At 44.1% G+C, this 20,000-nt stretch overlaps 2 protein-coding genes across 4 annotated transcripts in view; one reads left to right on the top strand and one right to left on the bottom strand.

Moving 5' to 3' along the window:
* Window positions 1–354: 354 nt before the first annotated feature.
* Window positions 355–3,204, bottom strand: LOC143111702 (fibroblast growth factor 1-like). Its single transcript, XM_076273955.1, has 4 exons — window positions 3,051–3,204; window positions 1,877–2,087; window positions 1,411–1,514; window positions 355–1,103 (listed from the first exon to the last, which is right to left on the bottom strand). The coding sequence occupies exons 1-4, from the start codon at window positions 3,072–3,074 to the stop codon at window positions 900–902; spliced, it is 543 nt and encodes a 180-aa protein (XP_076130070.1). The 5' UTR covers window positions 3,075–3,204; the 3' UTR covers window positions 355–899.
* Window positions 3,205–10,330: 7,126 nt separating this feature from the next.
* LOC143111581 (rho GTPase-activating protein 26-like) overlaps window positions 10,331–20,000 on the top strand; it is a 63,421-nt gene continuing 53,751 nt past the window's right edge. Inside the window, exon 1 of one of the 3 annotated variants that reach the window (XM_076273824.1) lies at window positions 10,331–11,020. In XM_076273824.1, coding sequence (XP_076129939.1) covers window positions 10,867–11,020 — 154 coding nt within the window. In that variant the 5' untranslated portion in view covers window positions 10,331–10,866. The remainder of the gene's footprint in view (window positions 11,021–20,000) is intronic. The other 2 variants (XM_076273822.1, XM_076273823.1) reach the window with 2 other exon arrangements.

The raw sequence follows: 20,000 nt of genomic DNA, 5'->3' as shown, positions 1-20,000 counted from the left end.
CCAAATTAGACATGCCTTATCAGTTGCAGCACTATGGAGTCTAAATTAGCACACTTACTAACCCTGATTTTGTAGGGCCAAGATGCATCAATAGCACAGAAAAATAAAGAACTAGTTCAACATTGCTGAATATAATATCTCAGTTGCACAAGAACAATGTACTTCATTTCAGAGGTTTTCCTGTGGTCTACTAAGTGTTTAAGACCGGTTCTAAGGAACTGGGCAACGAAGATGTATGTTTATTGTTAGCAGGTTCCGTCACCAGTTCAATATACATAAATACATACATATAAACACTTCAGTGTTTTTTCAACCTGATCAATTCAAGAGTGGCTAAATGTATAAAATGCCAAATACAAATTAATAATTGCTTTTATTGAAAGTTACATTTGAATACAATATGTATTACACAAGAAAAAGGTTAATGCCACCTTTTCGATTGTTTGGTCAAAATACCATCTGATTTCCCTTAAATATAAACTTGATCCTGGTTTAATAAATAGCTGACACAATTTAAAAATTATGTTTGTTCTTATAAATTATGCTAATGATCTAATGCTAAAAAACAAAAATATATAAATAACATTATAAATAACATATTTTTATAAAAATAAATAAGATGCTGATATGCTGATAAGCAGCATGGCTATGCACAGGTTACCAATATTAATGGCAGAAGGCAGCCTACACTGAACACCTTTAAAACAAATGTCAGTTATGTGACTTGGCATATAGGCCTACTGGAAATACTGTAAGGCATTGGACAGTTTAATGCATTGTATATAGCAGTGTAGTGACAATGTTGTACAAAGTATTTACAATGTATGAGTGTGAACTTGATCACGTAGGCCATCACTGTAGGGATCTTGGTGAAGCCTTTTCACAGCCTGCCTTCAGAATCACAGCACTGAACTGCCCCCTAGTGGTCGAGGCAGGAACATGACGCTCTTCTGGCCAATGCTGGTTTGGGGTCCCACTTTAGTACGTCCATCCTTCTTCAGTCCCACATACCACTGCCCATCTCTGTATTTCTTAGACCTGTATGTATTGTAGTGGTTCTCCTCCATATGCTCCAGGAAGTAGCACTCGTCATTAAGCAGAAGCTGCACAAGATTGGGGAACTCAGATAAGATTATTTGGAACTTTCCAATGATAGTCAATCTATTATGAATCAGATTGCCTACTGGGTATCATTAAACAAGTCAAGACACCTCACAAAATGCTTGTGGAAACCCCAAACCTGACATTGTGTTCTTTTCAGGTATGCTGGTAAGACCATAGTGATCAACATACACTTGCAAGTACTCCAGTGTCATATTAGTCTACTTTTTTAAAACAAATCTCCCCAGTGAATCTGAGACAAATTTAACTCAAAGTTCTAGAAGTGTTACTTAATTTCACAACACATACCGATCCATATAGCCGTCCATTCTTATCCATTGCCAGATAATGTCCAGTCTCATTGCCTTTGATGACCACCACTCCCAGACTGACAGCCTGCACTCTCAAAACAGCTGCGGGAAAAGATTATTAAAAAGATGAGGATGTAGCCTAAGTAATAAGGGTGAGACAGGGAAAATGTTTATGTATGTAATGTATAAGTCAAGGCTACAAGTAAGTTCTACCAAATGATCTTACTTGTATTGCATATAATAAAATACAATTCTCTATATTATATTAGGCTATATTATATTGTATTGTATTGTATTGTATTATATCATATGTTATATTATATTATATTATATTATATTATATTATATTATACACATGCAACATATAGCCTATTGTTATGCTATGCTTGAGCTCACTCATTGGTCAAATGTCCATGTGAGAACCTTTTTAATACAGTCTATGGTGAAAACATTGAAATTCTTACTATTCAAGTCGTTTTCGTTTCGACTGCCGTCGACAGTTCCGTCCGGCTGTAATCGGAGATGGTGTCCTCCGCTCTTACAGTAGAGTCTTTTTAAAGCTGTATGGTCAGGGTGGCTGGGCTCAAATTTCTCTGGCCCCAAGTGGAGAACAGCAACTTCCCCCTCTGTCATTCTGTAAAGTGCTTCAGGACGTCCTGTGCCCGGTAAATGGCGCTGAGAGTGAAACAAAGTCACGATACGTCAATACAGTTATTTCTATTGAGCACTTGGGTCTAGTTTCAGTCATGCCCGAAGTGAGAACAGTAATATATGCAATTCCCATAACACCCCCTTATTATTCGATTACGTAGGTAGACGTGCCGTATATGGCCCTCCGGGTATTGTATTTCCGAGATGCTCGGTGATGCCGTGACTGCGTGCAGGGTTCACCGTTAAACTGTAGCCCTGCCTACTGGTATGTAGCCTAACTGACTCAACAGACAGCAATCGCAGACAGAACGTCATTTTTCATAGGCCTAATTCATGTTGGTATGCTTCACTGTGCATTAACTTTTTCTGTAGCCTACTCTATTGTAATCAAAAAAGATAGGTCTAAATCTGAAATATTACATGCCAGGAAAGTCCTTCTTTATTTAGACAAAGTTTAGTCTGTTGAAGTTACCCTGACAAGACATGTCTGGACAGAGCCCTCAATGCCCAATATCCCTTGGGCCGCCGTATCCTCCGACAAACTTTTGACCTCCGGATATGTCATCAGTTCATTGCACTTGATTTCCCAGTGCTCTACAACAGAACACAGCTGTCAGCTGATCAGTGCTAGAGCCGAAGGTGCAACAGTACTGTGGCCAGTGCTCTCTGCTCCCCAAGTATCTAATGTGTGTTTAGCCTCTGCCAATATTCACATCCGGAATGTCTTGGAAAGCCATCAGGGCCCGCTTCAGGAAAATAAGCCACAGGAGGAATGCGAGGCCTACCCACACACACACAGCCTACACACACACACACACACACACACTTCTCAAGTCCCAGGCCGAGGGGAATGAACGCAGCATAACTGGAAATGGTACTGGAGTGCCAGACATACCCCGTGGGGGGAGACGAGGATTCGGGGGTGCGAATTACGTGCAAAGTGCTAAAGAACGTCTAGGCCTAGCACAGATGCAAGCAGTGACTTACCAGGAGTGTGTGATGAGCTGGCATGTCCTCCTCGGTTTCACAAACAATAACTGAAACTGAAAAAATAAGCGACTCCAGGCTTTCAAGAACCCAAAACAAATGGTCTAATTTAGTGCCACAATGTCGTCAGAATAGGTCGGAATGAAAAGTTTAAACCCCGTGTGCCCAACTGTAGACTAACTTCAAGTGCCCTGCTCGGTACCAGTTGCTGGTATTTGTACTCCGTTACTTGGAGAAACTGTTGCGTCACTGGCCCAGTGCCCGTAGGCCACCACTGAGCTATATTTACAGTTTAGCTCACTGACGGGAGATGGTGAGGGAGGATTCACCGGGAAACAGGATGGCTCCCACTCGATCTCGGCTGCCATTGGCTGCTCGAGTCTCCGCTGTCCAGAGAAAGATGGGAAGAAGAAACATGACGAAACGAAACATATGGTAACGATGCATGTGCCATCATTTCAGGAAGCTTCCATGACAAGTCTTGCTGTAAATGGGAATGTTGCAGTGTTTTTTAGAATTCACTACCTGCATTACCTCACACTATTTGAGGCCCCCACTCCTGCACTTTATAAGAATGTACAATTAGCCTATTTCAGTGCTTCATACTTCATCAGATGGTTTTTGGTCCCCAAGAAGGCATTTTGGTGCCTATGTATAACAGCAGGCTGAAGGGTAGGCCTATAGACTAATAGACAGGGATGGTCAAAATAAAATGTGAAATACTCAGGGATGGGCAGTATTTACCATATATTTTGTATTTCAAATGCAAAATAACATTTTGTAATTTGTATTTTATTGGGTTGAAGAAAAGCCAGGTGTATTTTTGTCATGTATAAATACTGCCAAATATGTTTGGGTAATACCAATACTTTTGGTGATGTGATGATGACATCATAAAAGTGCAAAACAATGAATGTAGCCTTGATTGGTGCTGATTTGATAATTTCCCCATACCAGATGATCCAGTGCAAGATGAATAATGTGCAGGTGTGCATTGCAACATCAAGTTTCTTGAGAACTTGAGAACTCTTGAAAACAATCAGCTTATTCTTGAGAACTTTAATCATCCAATCGGAACACATGGAACCGGTGATGCCCTGCATTGCAACATATTGCTCAAAAAGTTGCCTCATCTATCACCTAAAGCAACACAATGAAAAATCCATATGTATGCCCCTTGGCATCAATATAACACCACTAAGTGTGTACACGGTTACCCAGTTAGTTAAAAACCAACTAAAAGGGATCATGATCCTTCTTGATCAACAGTGTTACACAGTGCAATATCAAGCATTCTGGGCATGCACTGACAATGTCATAGGTTCGGTGGTGAGTTTGTACTACTTGACAAGGTCAGTTGTGACTTTTTGAGTACATCTCTGATTCAGTATTTAGGCTATGAGTGTAACAGGCAGGTCAGCATGGTTGATCTGTTGACTGTTTGTAGGTTTATACAGGGGTGTGTTAGGATTATTTTAAGGGTCTAGCACTGATAGGGGGCCCCCAAAGAGCCCCCCTAATAATACTATATATTATCGGGGGGGGCCCAGAATTATTGTCTATCATAGGACCCAAATTATCTAGCAGCGCTCCTGGGTTTATGGTATGTATTTTGTAGTTTAGCAATAGCCACATGTGTTACGATTGGATGATTAAAGTTCTCAAGAAACTTGAGGTTGGTGTGAGAGGAAGTGTATTGTGTGTGAGATCAACCTACATTCTACTCATCTTCATCTTCCTGAATCTCAATATTATGATCACTGATTCTGATTCTGATTCATGATTTATTTTTATGATTCATGACTTATATTTATCACCAAAACTATTGGTTGTACCAAAACATATCTGACGGTATTTTAAACTACAAAAATACACACCTATAAAGTATTTTTGATACAAAATGCGAAGCCATTTTCTTCAAGCCAATAAAATACAAATGACAAAATACTATTTTGTATTTGAAATATGTATTTCAAATACATGTATCATAAATACTGGGCAAAATAAATCAGCTGAGAATTTGCATATTCATTTTATTCTTATAAAATTCTGTGGAACTGCATCAGAAGTGTTTAGTATTTGAAATATGAATTTAATAATCCTACTGCAGTGATATGTTTTTAGCCAAATAAATTTGACTCGCTATGGCTTTGAGAAGTCACGAAAAGCCAGAAAAAAGAATTTCCACAGCCAATGGGTTACACAATAGTGTATACTATACTGTAGGCCTACTGTCAGGTTTGACACCTTTGACTTTATTGTTTGTACACATGTGTAAGGTCCAGATTGCATTTACAAAGTATAAAATCTTTAGATATCTGGGCACTGAAAGCTGTCTGATTCAGGGAGAATAACTTGTGACAGCAGATCTAGCGCAAGGGCAGATTAGACATGAATGATGTCAAATGTCATGACACGTTCGTTCCTAAGTGAACGTCATTGGAGAACTACACCCATTGTGTTGTGGTGAGTATTGTTGTTCACAAGTCGGATGACCTCTTATGGGTAAAGTATGCATTCCATTGTAGAGTCTGGCGTTTTATAACAGAGATCAAAAAGGTAAGTGACAGAAGAAACAAGCTTTGGGAGGACTATTTAAAAAGTCTATTTGGGAGGACTATTTAAAAAGTCATAGGCCTACTGAGCCCTCTCAAACTAAGAATAGGAGACCAAGGACCCAGCTTGACAGATGGAACATCCCAAGGGCCCATAGGCCAGACTACCTTGGAAGGATCATATATAACAATGTTCTTTTGTCACTATGTCTTATGGAGAGAAGACATACAAAAAAGGATTTCGTTCTGTGTTTTTTTATTAGGCTATTATTATTTCCAGTAAGCAATAGCCTAACATAAGTGCATTCTTGATGAAAATGGCTTCTTTTGTCATGGCCAACCATGGACATGGATGTCATCTTAATCATTGTTACGCCCCTCTGCACACTCACTGGCCCTGCAGTGACAGTGCAGCAGCCTTTGGGTGGTGCATGGGCAAAATCAGCATAATTGTGTACACCTGAAGGTGTGGAAGAAGCTCCTGAGTTGACCTTCAGGGGTTGGCATATTTTTCACCACACCGGGAGCGAGCGGTGCTCTTGGGTGTGTGGGTCTTTTATACGGAACCCCTAGATTTTAGAATGTATATTTATTTGTTGAAATAAATACTATATTTTTGATAAACTCTGATGTCCGTCTCCATACTATGTTGCGGCTAATGAGCCGGCCGTAACATCATGTATATAACATCAGGTGGGTATTAGTATATAATACTACTGTATTCTTACAGGGACAGGTGGAGCTAAGGGTTCTAAGTTCTATTAGGGTAATCCATTCAGGTTACTTGATACAGGACATAGTGAGTTGTAGGGTGACCATCCGTCCGGATTTCGTCTGGACAGTCGGTTTTTGAGCTCTCTGTCCGTACAGAGAGTGTGTCCTCCTTTTTGGACATTTGTCCGGATTTTTGGCATGAGTGCCATCTGTCCGCATTTCATGAGCACATCTACCCCTCATTTCAAGGCCTCGGTACTCACCGCTGTTAAATGTCATCATTTCTGACCCTCCGCCACCAGGAGCATGGAACATCACAAAACTCCACCGATTTCCTTTTCGCGAAGTCGATGCGCCAACTACCCTCGTGATTGAATGAATGAATACCGTTGCTGCACTAGTTGAACGTAGAAATTGCATATGTATGCCAAAACGAAAGACATCTTTCAACTCTGCATGGTATCCTGAACACCATATTGCTACCAAATCAGGACAGATGCATACCATGCATTATGTAAACTGTGCCAAACGGACATTGATGTCAGCTCCAGTACAGGGGTAAGAGTGCCTTATAAAGGCGCACTCTCGCAGACAGGCACAAGGAGAAAGCCAGATCTGCCGGGCAGTCCTCTGTGGCATCGTTTTTTGCTCCAACAGCAGTAACTATACTGGATAATAAAACCATAGCTGCAGAGCTCAGTAAATTATTAAGTGACTAAAAAGTTACTGGGTCATAAAGGTGGGTTTGTTGACTAATGTGAAAAATGTAAAAAACTAATGTTACTATGTTATTTTAATAAATAATTGCCTTGTATGGGGTGTTGGAAATGGAAATTGTTGACCAATGTGAAAAAGCACCAAAAAAACAAATGTTATGTTATGATAAATAGTTGCCTTCTATGGAAATTTCGATAAGTATAAGTATATATATTCTTTTGATCCCGTGAGGGAATCTGGAACCTGGAACTTGAATATGATTTGAAAGACATGGAGTCTTAATGACTTGTACTGATCCACAACTGAGAGAATATCTTTCAAAGGTAACAGGTGAAAAACAGACAAGCAAGCAGGCATGACAAATAGTCACTAATAGAGTGTCACAGGCATAATGTAACTGCAAAAAAAACAAAAAACATTTTAAAACATGTTCTTGAAAATGATAGACTCCAAACTCCCCAGTAATGTTAAAAAAACATGTTTATGAAAACACAAGGTTCATCACTAGTTGGTTCATCCAGACTCAATTTCATACTGATTATGATCCCAGTAAAAATGGAACATAATGGCATAGAATAACTAAACCATAAATAATGCCGGCCAATCAACAAAGTGCTTCAGGAACATGAAAGAGTGCAAGGTAATTTGATTGCCCATTGATCTCAAATTGCAATAACCTTTACCAAAATAGTGAGTTGACACTTTCAGCCACACGGTGGCAGTATGCACTACTGAACCGTGGCCTCAGTCGGTAAGCAAGATGTAGAAGCACGCTTCACTCCTCGAGGGAAATTACAGCAAACTCTGCAATTTCCTCCTGCTGAGACACAGCCCAAGCCTGTGGACACATGAGCGAAACGTCCCCCCTGATGCTCTGTATCTCTTTTCACATGACACCCAGGGGGGGGTAGAAAGATATTACACTTTCACTGTATGACAGAGGAGGAGGAGGAGGAGGCAAAGGAGGCCCGGGGGCTACGAGAATAAAAGCAGTGGAGGCCTCGCAGAGTTCTCATGTGTCAGTCTCTCTCTCGGAGCTCAGATGGTCGGCGTGTGAGATCATGGCGGGAGAGTGGAGACTGGTGTGGGCGTGGCGTGGCGTGGCGTGGCATGGCGCGGCCCCCGATGCTGCATGTGTCTGCTCCTTCCTGATGCTGCTTCCTGTGCTGTGCTCCCCCGAGGCTGTCGCCGGATTGTTTCTGTCGTTGTTGTTCCCTGGAGAGGAAAGCTGTCGCGCGGCCGTCCACACAGCTTGGTGCTGGCAGAGGACAAAGCCTTCTGTGTCCCCAGTCCAAACTATTCCCACCCCACACACACACACACCACCCTAATACTGGATCCAGGCCGGCTATCATGGTTGGGGAATGTGGATCCCTTGTGTGTGTGTGATTCTGTGTGTATGTGTCTGTGTGTGTAAGTCTGTATGTGACATGTGTCTATGTGTGTGTGTGTGTGTGTGTGTGTGTTTGTTTGTGTGTGTGTGTGTGTCTGTGTGAGAGAGTCTGTGTATGGCATGGGTCTCTGTGTGAGTGCATGCATGTGAACGTGTGTGTGTGTGTGCTTGGGGGGGGGGGGTCTCCTTCCAAGTGTAGAGTCTGATGTCCGCTGGTAACTTGCATTCTCCAGGAATGACTCACCACTAGAGTGGAGCCCTGTCTGTCCAACTTTCCCTCTTCAGCTCGTCCACCAGGGGATGACAACTCTCCTACTTTAAATGGAATGCCAGTGACGTTGTAAATGGGCTGGTCAAGCTCAGAACATTATCTATCTTTGTATAATGTATATGTGTATGTATGTATATGTATGTATGTCTCTGTGTGTGTGTGTGTGTATCTATGTATGTATGTATCATGTATGCATATATGTATACATGTATACTTGTAAATTTTGGGAGGTGCAGATCAAATGTACTATTATTTCATACAACATCGATCTGATTGATCTGAGACACTGTCGTGGGGCCTCAATGAGACGTTTTTTGTTTTTGGGATGAAAAAGAACCATAAGTTTGCACTTCATACTCACACAAAGACAAAGGTATATTGTAAAATAAAAAAATGCTTATAGTACTTAATGTCTTTGTGCTCAAACAATGATGAACTTTACTCCTACTAGGGAAGTGAAAGAAATAATTGTGCAAGTCAAAGGACATGACCACATTTTCAGCGTAACTTTGACCTTAAAACCCTAAGCTACATGTGTTTTGGAATGACTACCTGTGAGCTGAAACACATCTGTAGTGACTCAACCTGCTGGAAAGCACCATGCAGTAAGCCCACAGATACCTTGACAAGCATTTGTGATCAATACCAGATGAACCAAATAAAAAAATCAAAATAAGGCACATGAGACTAAGTGCATTGTGTGTGTGCTATCATGTACTCAATTATGGCGAAATACCCCAGACTTGGGACATGGTTTTTGTTCAAAACTGTTTTTTAAGACACAGAATGCCAGTAAACCCAAATTGCCATCACAGACCGAGGCAACTATTCACTTTTTTGGATAGCCTATCCCCATCGGAGCAGCTGCAGTAACTGTATGAGAGAACTATAGAGCACTGTGTTCCAGAGCAAGCCTGTTGTTTCTCTTTTGTTTCCCTCATGACCAGAGAGGAGGGGGTGTATTTTAACAGCAGTGTCAGCTCTCTCTTGATAGTGGCCCACATTAAACGGACAAAGAACACTTTCGCGTTGAGTGACAGTGGATGACTGACAGTGTGTTACACATTAATAAATGAGAATGTATTCTGAAGGCATATCTTGGCTACATTGAAGAGCCCTTCAAACACACTCCCTCTCTCTTACACACACACACACACACACTCTGACACTTCCCTTTTTTCCTCTGTTAAAGGAAGTTGAATGCCTATATCTGAGTAGCCTACCCACAGAAAATAAACCTCAACCATATTCTTTTTATATATTATTTAAAGTTTATTGCAGAAACTTCCTTTCAGTAGCCTATTCACAGTTGCATCCTACTCATTAAGAAATGCTCAGAAATGATTCTAGAACACTTTCTTCTTCACAGAACCCAATTGTAAAGTGGTTACAAATACAGTCAAACAAAAGACTAGTAAGGTAAAAAAGCAATGACTAGAGCTTCATTGTAACTCAATAAATCGTAGTCTGCATCTTCTAAGGTTGCCATTTAAATGCTGATTTGTATCTGTTCATACTTTAGCATAGCTACATGAATTCCCCGCGTTGAAATGACATCATTGTTCTTGACCAACCAATCCTTTTGTGACCGATCCTACTCGGTGCGCGACATCCCCTCTCAAACCGCTCTGTCATGCTGGAAGGCCATTGGTCGGAGTCTGGATCAATCACACGATAATCTGGTTCAGGGTAGGTTGGTACAGGCGCCAGCGCTGAAGAAAGAGCTCTACGTTTTAAACGCCCAGGGAGGATTCCGCAATTACCGCGTTTCGCTTTTCCCCCTTCTTCTTCCTCCCCGTGCCTGGACAATATGACGTTGTCATGAGGAATGCAGTAGTTTACCTGCAATCGTGGACAGCCTGGACATAAACATCCACTAAGCACTTTTGCCACAGAGTGGCATCGCCTTCGCTTTCTCCCGATTTTAAATTCTGCGATGCGGTTTGGAATTTTTCCTTTTTTCTAATAGCAGCCAGATCCTCGTTCGCTAAACAGTGGATGTTTTTAGAGTGATTCTGAGTATGTAGAGTGCATATTGCTAAGTTAAAAAAATACATATACTTTTACCATTTGGCCCTGTGCTTCTGCTGGTGGGGAGAGCATCATCAGCCAAAGGTTTCTATCTACTTCGAAGACTTTGTTGTGGCTTTTGGACAGCGCGCAGACATGGGATTGCCTGCTCTGGAGTTCAGCGACTGCTATCTGGACAGTCCACAGTTCCGAGACAGGCTTAAGTCTCACGAACTGGAACTGGACAAGACCAATAAGTTTATCAAGGAGCTGATCAAGGATGGAAAGGCGTTAATCCAGGCACTGAAAAGTAAGCTGATCCCCTACGTCTTTTTTTGGCATGAAGAGGTAGATGGAGCTTTGACACATGACATCGCGGGCATCGTTTTGCACTTTGTTGTGTCGCCTGGCTCTCTCTCGTAGCGGCGTAGACAGGCAATCCTGATGGGACTGTCTCAAACACGCTGTCCCAGCTCGGCCATCAGTTTGAGAGACAGGGAAACAGTTAATGGGTTGTTATGTGCTCTGGTACAATGTTCTCATGTTGTAGGTTAAGTTGCCTAGCAAAGGATTAAGTTTGCGTTTGCGCAGATGCTCTTGCTACCTGCCTCCGTTTTAAAACCCAACCACGGCACGCCACCGGTGGCTGGATTTGATAAATAATGTGTCACCTCTTCACAGTATTTACAAACATTTCATAAGAGAAGTTATTGTAGGCATATTGGAGCTGCCCAAACATTGGTCACCTTGTTCGCTTATGGTTCACCGCTGTTACATACATTAAGCTACCTGAAATTTCCATCACCCACCCAGAGGATGTACAAAACAAACATGGCACACACACACACACACACACACACACACACACACACACATACACACACACACACACACAAAGAGAGAGGAGTGAGAGGAAGAGCCATAAGCTGAGCAGTAAGGCAAACTGAAAAGCTCTGACTGAGGGAGTGTTGTACTCTTATGTCAGGGGCTTCCAGACATAAAATGGATGGTGAGGTCAGATGGAGCCTGGAACTGCTATGGCATCGCACCAGTGTGTGTGTGTGTGTGTGTGTGTGTATGTGTATGTGTGTCTGTGTGTGTGCATGCTGATCTGATTCACTGAAGCCACTGAGGTGAATTAGTCCGCTGTCCTTTGTGGCCAAGCATCGTTCCTGCCAAGTTCCTGACTTTGCTAAAGGGCAAATCCCCGGTGTTGCTTAACTGCTTAAGGGCACCAAGCCTTGCAGAAGTAATATGACAACCATGGCATTCTATCAGTGGGAATATAGTGTGGTTGTGGCTACATCTAACTGAATTCCAGTTTCACAAGTAAAAAGAACCTTGCATGTCAAATGTCGACCATGACAGGTTCTCTCCTCTCTTTCTTTCTTTCTCTCTCTCTCTCTCTCTCTCTCTCTCTCTCTCTCTGTCAAGCAGTTCCTCTATCAGTTGTGGGTTCAGTGACATGTTGTCCCACTCAAGGCTTTGCTGAGCAGCAGAAGCAGCCTCCATCAGTCGAGTGGCGTGCAGGCGTGAGTGGTGTTTGGTACACACAAGCCATCCTGTCATTAGCCAGCCCTGATGAGAGCTCTCAAGACCCCCAAACGTCAGACGTGACATTGCCTTAATTACCCCAAGAAAGCGCAAATTATGGGTGTCCTTGGCTCCTCACACATGGCAAAGAGTACTCGGTTTGATAACCTCGTTAAGCCTTGAGAGGTTTGCGTGTGTGACGGCTGAGTGCTGACAGGAGTTGACCCCCCTGTTTTGTTGCCACCATCTTGAGTTGGACGATCTAGTGTGACACGTTTTGTGGTTTTGAGCTCAGCCCACCACTGGAGTGCTACTAGCACTAAGGTTCATTAAGGTCTCTTACAGCGATGAGGTAGGTGATTATTACAGCTGACTGTACAAGGTCAAGTTTTGTAGGAGCATGTGATGGTTTCCTGTTTTGCACTCTCTTGCTTCTTTGCATCCAGGGAGGTATGGTATTTACCAAAAAAAACCAAACATGCCAGCCTCATTTCCTTTTTGAAAGTGCTAGTGGAGCTCTCTTAGCTTCCCTCCAAGTAAGGTGGTTGGACAGGTGCTGAGTGTGTGTGTGTGTGTGTGTGTGTGTGTGTGTGTGTGGGGGGGGGGGGGGGGGGGGGGGATTGTGGAGGTGATGCCATCCGTGTGTGAGGCGCTGGAGAGACAGATTTCCGCGACTGCCAGCGACGTCTGGACAGGAACTTGCTGCCTGTGTGTGTCTCTGATGGGAGTCCCAGGCCTGTCAGCTCACACACACTGCTGCTGACTCACCAGACGCACTCACACACACACACACACACACACACACACACACACACACACACACCCTAGTGACACACTAGACTCTGTCTGTCATTCTCTTACTCACACACAGGCACACTTTCTCATTCCCACAGATACCCACATACACGCAACGTATACTGTGAGCACCCCAGTCTGTTCTTAGTCTCTGTTCTTGGTCTTCTGAAAAGACCCAAAAGACATAACCAAACAAGGCTGGCAGATGAAAGACTTCAAATCGAATCCAAATAGACAGATACTAACTGCCCTGTGTGAAATAGATTAAGACTGATAGTCTCTTCAGAAATGTAAACAATAGCTGAGAATGGCGGAGGTGAATGTGACCAGCATGACCTAGTACTGAAGCCTTTTATGTTTTTGTTTTCAGATAGGAAATGTAAGACTGAATCAATAATGCCTAATGGGAATTGAATAATGGCTAATGTAAGCCATGAGCCATTCAATTGCTTGATTGGATTTCCCCCTAAATCAAACCCCAGTTGATGTACATGTTTTAAAAAGGTCACAGAGTGTGTAACAAATGTATTTTGCTGGCTGTGTGTATTTGTGTGTATTTGTGCTTATGAATGCACGTATGTGTGTTAGTCTGTTCCTGTATGTGCCTGCATGTATGTTAGTGTGTGGTGGTGTGCGTGCTGGAGCCTGTGTGTCGAGTGCTAATCAGTGTGTGTGCCACTGCCGTCAGTGTGGCTGATGGATGGCCCAGGGCCTGTCAGTGAGCTGCCCCAGCGTGACGAATGCCTACTGGGAGATTCGGCCGCAGGGTTGCCCCCCTCTCCTCCAGGTCTGTGGCTTTCTCTGGGGGAGAGGCAGGGCCAGGGGAGGAAGCCAGGGAGTGAAAGAGAAAGGGAGAGAGAGAGAGAGAGAGAGAGAGAGAGAGAGAGAGAGAGAGAGAGAGAGAGAGAGAAAGAGAGAGACATAGAGAAAGTGAGAGAGAAAGAGAGTGAGATTTGGACACAGAGAGAAAGTGAAGGAAAGAGAGAGAAAAAAACAGGGAATAAAGGAATTTTGAAGGGGTGTGTGTGACATACCATAGAAAATAAACAACATATGGACAAAAGAATAAAAAGTGTGAGAGGGTCTGTAAATCTGTACAGAGAGGGTGGCGAAGGAGCAACACCTGCACCAGCCATACTCACTCACACCCATACTCACTCACACTGCAGGAAACAAAAGGAAGAACAGAACAGAGAGGGATCTGCAGGGAGGAGAAACACTCACTGGCTATCTAATATGGCAGGTTACTATGAATGTCCATGCAAGCATTTTCTTCAGTGGGGTTGAGAGAGACCCAGATAAAGTAGAAAAGCCTTGGGGGTGAATGAGAGTGTGTGTGTGTGTGTGTGTGTGTGTGTGTGTATTGGGGGGAATCACCCAGTATGAGGGCATCCAGCTGAGTGCCTGGGCTGAGAACAAAGAGAAACAATGTGTGTGTGTGTGTCTGTGTGTGTGTATGTGCATGAGCACATGGTGTGATTGTGTATGTGTGTAAGTGCGAGAGAGGGTGTACATGTGCGACACCAGGGGGAGGGGCTATTTCCAGAGTGTCATATTTACAAAGGGTATCGGTGTGTGTGTGTGTGTTTGTGTGTGTGTGTGTGTGAATGCTGAAATGGGGGCATTCCTTGTATCGCTCCCATTTAATCTGCGCTTCGTTCTCGAGGCGCGTCTCACAAACTCACTGTCTCCCGACCGTCAGACCTCGACGCTCCCAGAGGTTTGTGTGCCTCCCATGAACAAATCTGTAATAAAGAGATTATTACAGGAGGGATTATCATGTCGAACCATCCTAATAATGACACACAGACGTCCAGTCCAGTACAGGAGGGGCCCAGCTGCTGTGGCGATGTCCTTAAGCCACGAGCTTAATGAGTCTTTACAATCCATAATACATTTTTTTCCCCCTTTTGCATCAAACACCATTCTTGTGATGCTGAATGTAGGTCAATTATGGAGCGTGATGCACGTCACCAGCACACCACAAAAGCCATGTGTTCATGTGCTTTGCCCATTCTTATTTGACTGTAAAATCCTTATTCAAAAACCACAGAATGTTTGTAAATGGGTGCACCTTACTTTGTTTTTGTTGAACATTTTTCAGTCCCCCCCCCCCCCCCCCACACACACACACACATACACACCCGCCCCCACCTTCTCTTGTGTTTAATTAATTTGTCCCTGAGCAACGTTAGGCTAATTGAAATTCAAAAGCGGCCGCTCACACGCAGGGAGCCATGCCGCACTGCTGCACTGCCTGTAGGCCTCACGGAGATGGAATCCTTTCTCGAGTGTTTTTTCGCAGCCGCCGAAATGTTGCTTGGCGCCCGTGAGTACGGGCACTATTTCACACAGACACGGCAGCCAGCAGGCCTCCAATGTGGTCCAGTAAACACAAGCCTGTCAAAGAGCACAAGACCATGGAGCCCTGTGAGCTTTGGTTTTGAAGCAGGAAGAGGATACGTGCTCACCCCACACCAACTCTTACGTTATTTTTAGGGGCCTGAGTGTAAGCGGTTCTGTGGCTGGGAGCCGGTGTAACAGGCCAGCGATGGTCAGCAAAGCGACGTATTTCTCTGGTCAGTTCAGTCGCAGTGGGAAGGCGACCTCAGAGCCCCCCAGGGTGTGTGTGTGGTGTTTGGTCCTCTGAGAGACAGGGGGGTTAAGTGCACTAAATCACATCTTCATCTGGCCCTCGGCTTGCGTACTGGCATTGTTTGGAGGGGAAGCAGGTAATGGAAAAGGAGCCTTCACAGGCTTTTCAGTGAAAAAAGTGTCAAGTCTGTCCAACTAAAGGAAGTGTTCCATAAGAATATTTTCATAACAAGGCATGAAGTACTACTGAAAATTATGAGACATTGTTCATAGGAATTTCAGTTATTGACTACACAGTACACACACATACACATACACACACACACACACACACACACACACACACACACACACACACACACACACACATACACATTAAACTGTTACGATATTGTGCTTCTGTCCTCATCATGTCTGAACTCTTTTCCCTGACCAGTTTATAGTACCCAGTCTGTTTGGCAGAACAGTACTTTCTCTCAATTTTCTTGCCATTTAATCTTTTTTTCTGTCCACTCACAAGGATGTCTACACCCAAAATGTCTACAGAGGTCAGTAGTACTCAGTACCTTGTGCTACAGTGTTTTGAGAAGTGTGATGGCCTGTAGTCTGGATGAGAGTTGAGCTGGAGGTTAAAGTGGTAAAGTGGAAGCCTTCAGGGCCTGGGGGTCAGAGTTCAGAGGTCAGCCAGAGAGTGGGTCACAGCTGACCATGAAAATGACCTTTCTCTCCACACCTGTATGCCACATTCTGTGGGAATTCTCTCTCTCTCTGTGTTTGTAGGTATGTGTGATGAAAGAAGTTTGTAACACATTCATTTGGTTCGTCGTCACAGTTACCTCAGGTCTCATCTGACTTTGCCGGCTCCGGAAATCAAATGCCTGGGCTGCTTGTTTTCGTAATCCAGCAAATTGCTTTACTGTGTGACCTGAACATGATCCGATTGGACACAAGTACGGAAAACAAGGTGGTCAGCAAATTTCACAGGAAATTGCGCTTGAGGTTCAATGGGCTTATAGGTATCCAAATCAATATGTTGACCTTGGCGTGCAGAAAGAGGGAAAATGACCAAGTTAGCTCAACATCAGAATATGCTGACATGGATGTTTCCCAGTGACTGCTATAAAGTTGGTGAGGTAATGCAACCATGTGATACAGTCATGTGTCTTAGGGAGCATCTGAGGCCATTTGGTGGGCTAAACGAACATGGTGCATGCAGAAAGCAGACATCTCCATATTACAAATCCAAAGGTCAACAGTGAGGAAGTTCTTCCTAGGTCAAGAGCTCTGTCCTGGGTCATGGGTTATGATAGTGTGTGTGTATGTGTGTAGAATGTGTGTGTAAATGTATGTCCATGTGTCCATGTCGTCCATGTGTCAGTACTGCGTATGCTTATGTGTATGTTGGTGATTATGTCTGTTCACACATCAGTTATTGTGTGTGTGTGTGTGTGTGTGTGTGTCTGTGTGTGTGTGTGTGTGTGTGTGTGTGTGTGTGTGTGTGTGTGTGTGTGAACGTGGCCCTCGTTTTTATTCAGTCTGTTTTTCAGTATATACAACCATGCAGTAGTCCCCCATGAGATAAACCTGCTGACTGACCAGAAGTGCAAACTCAAGAGTATTCCAAACAAGTGTCCCAAGGCCTACATTCCTCACAGCAGCCTTCTTTTAAGAGCCAAAGTTCAGAAGGGTTAATGTTGTTACATTTTACTGGGTGCAATTTAAGGACCTGCTGTGATGGAGAATGGGCTCCCGTAAACTACTGGTGCTAAGTGCCCTCTCTTAAAGACCCAGATGAATGATTAAACACACTCACTGGTGTGTGAGATAGACCCCGTAACAGTCTCTCTCTCTCTCTCTCTCTCTCTCTCTCTCTCTCTCTCTCTCTCTCTCTCTGTGTGTGTGTGTGTGTGTGCATGCGGACAATGGTTACTTAGGAGATCAGCACCTGAAAAAGCACCGCTGCTGTCCTCGTTGGTGATGTGGAATTGTGCGGCCAGTAATCCTCCTCCTGAGCTCTTCAGTAATGAGCTAATGCTGCTGTTGTCACTGTTACTGTGGTGGCTGTCAGGGCCTGCTGTCCTCACTGTCTCCTAATCATTATTCCGTCTTCATCCAGACTTAGCAGAGTTCCTATTAAGCAAGGTGTTGTGTTTTTTACATTAGGCACACTAATATCATGTTGAATAAGTTGACATATAACCTTTCACATATACATTCATGTAAAATCATATCATACAGTCATGTTATCGTGATTTGTGCACTTTGTCCAGTGCAAATATTAACTCTGTACACCTCTGTGAACTGACCGACTGCTGGGCTGCAGTCTAAGTGCCCAGATTAGGCTTTAGCTCTGCCAGCTTATCAGAGAAATATGATGTTTTTTCCCCTTCACATTGCTATTGAGTGATTTGAGAGAGAGATGGGAGAAAGGGTGGTGCATGAGTGAATAATATTGCCTAAGTGTTGTGTGGAATGCAGAAGCTTATTGGCCCTGGTTATTGTTGCTGTAAATCACGTTAGTTAATCAGTCCGTAGTGTGAAGAATTACTTGTAATCAAAATCTTTATGACTTGTTTTTGATTGCACCGTCATTTGACATTTCCCTGATTCTTCAGTACAGCGAAAACACATTGAATGTGTGTGTGTGTGTGTGTGTGTGTGTGTGTGTGTGTGTGTGTGTGTGTGTGTGTGTGTGTGTGTTTGTGTTCGTGTCTCTGTGTGTGTGTGTGTGTGTGTGTGTGTGTGTTTGTGTGTGCGTGTGTGTGTTTGTGAACATGTGTGCTCCTGCATGTTTGACTGCGTTTTATTTCTCCAAAATGTAATTGGGCTTGAATCTGTCCCAAGTAATGTACAATAGTGTAGGAGTGTTTCTTGCTGCAGGTGTGTGTGTGTGTGTGTGTGTGTGTGTGTGTGTGTGTGGATGCCTTTCATTGCTGTCTTTCCCCCTCAGAGCATCGGCAGCTGTGTGCTTCATCAGGAGCCAGTAGTGCAGATGCTCTCCATCTCGACTCAACTTTTCCCACTTCCCCTCCCAAAGTACCTCCCCGGGAAAGACGAGCACAAGGAACGACAGAGACACAAAAGAGGGGAGTGGAGATGAGAAGAAAAGAGAGACTAAATAACATAAATAGATAGATAGATAGATAGATAGATAGATAGATAGAAAAAGAGAGTCGAGATAGACAGAATGAGAGAGCATGAAAAGAAAAAGGTCATGACTGCTTCGACCGTCACACCAGTGTGACGGGAATGTTGAGAAATGAACGTTCTAAAGAATATCTGGGTTCATTGAATTCAACATAGAATTTTAGAACCTTCAATTGTTGCGGAACTTAGAACGTTCAAAAACCTACACCTTTAAGGGTTAAGTGGCTCCATTTAATTTGATCAGCATTGTGGCCAGACGTCTTTGCTTTGTTTCTACTCTTCTCTTGTTATTTTTCTCTGCGGAGGAGGAGGGGGGACCAAGCGCCGGTGGGCTGCCCTGTCATAGGGTCGTGTCTTGTGAGCATTACTCTTTGTTTTGTGCCTGATTGCTCCAGCGAGGGCTCGCAGTGCAGACATACGGCTGTGTGATCATCAGGCTGGAATCCTAGCCATCTGCACGCCGCCGGCCCGCCGGCCAGACGCTCCAGAACATTCTAGAACATCCATCTGCAGGACTAGCCTCCGATGATATGGGGACTGGGAGTAGGGGCGGGGCGGGGGGTGGCGGGGGGCGATTTTATAGCTTATATCGTGGCATGTATGGTGTCTTTAGTCAGAATAAAGGAAGTGCAGCAGTCATCTCTCTGGCTTGCAGGACGGCACAGCTGAATGCTGCCCTCCCCTCCTCCCCCTCTTTTCGTTCCGTCTCTTCCCTCCCTCCCTCTCTCTCTCTCTCTCTCTCTCTCTCTCTTCCGCTCCTTCTCCCCTTGTCCCCCTCTCTGTGTCTCTCTGAATGGCCAGTATTGTCCCCGAGGTCTCCTCTGGTCAGCTGCTTTTGTCTCGGTGGCAGGGTCAGCTGAGAGACACTCGGCGCTCGTTGGCTCTGGCCTGGGAGGAGTCCAGTCTGTGGGCAGCCAGGCCAGGGCTGCTGGGATGCCCGAGCTGATCCACTGGCGTGGAAGGTGCAGGTGTGGACCATTCACCACCATGCTGTAAGGCTGGCTTGGGGAACATGGCGAAGGTCTGGCCCTATGTAAAGGTTTGGCCCTGCTGGATAGTAATGCTGGCGTCCAGTTCAGTCCAAAACACCAGCATGTGTAGAGTGTATGGGGATACCGAGAGATGCTAGCCTTGAGATTCCAGACCATGGTAATCTAGAAAGATTAAGGGTCTGGCCACGAATAATGTAATGGCCCAACTCGAGGGGCGGCACCAAGCGT

The sequence above is a fragment of the Alosa pseudoharengus genome, unplaced genomic scaffold, assembly GCF_046254945.1.
Source record: "Alosa pseudoharengus isolate Yale_2024_CS ecotype anadromous, Long Island Sound unplaced genomic scaffold, YU_APseudo_1.1 YU_APseudo_1.1_scf_8, whole genome shotgun sequence".
Classification (NCBI taxonomy): Eukaryota; Metazoa; Chordata; class Actinopteri; order Clupeiformes; family Clupeidae; genus Alosa; species Alosa pseudoharengus.
Note: the sequence above shows the minus strand (reverse complement) of the source record. Positions and strands in the feature narration are given on the sequence as shown.

What these genes read in the sequence shown, in the direction of transcription:
- LOC143111702 (XM_076273955.1), bottom strand. Translation starts at nt 3,074, where the DNA reads ATGCCAGCTCATCACACACTCCTG. An exon ending in AAACGAAAACGACTTGAATA is followed by an intron (nt 1,515 to 1,876) that starts GTAAGAATTTCA and finishes CTTTTCCCGCAG; the next exon opens with CTGTTTTGAGAGTGCAGGCT. An exon ending in ATGGACGGCTATATGGATCG is followed by an intron (nt 1,104 to 1,410) that starts GTATGTGTTGTG and finishes AATCTTGTGCAG; the next exon opens with CTTCTGCTTAATGACGAGTG.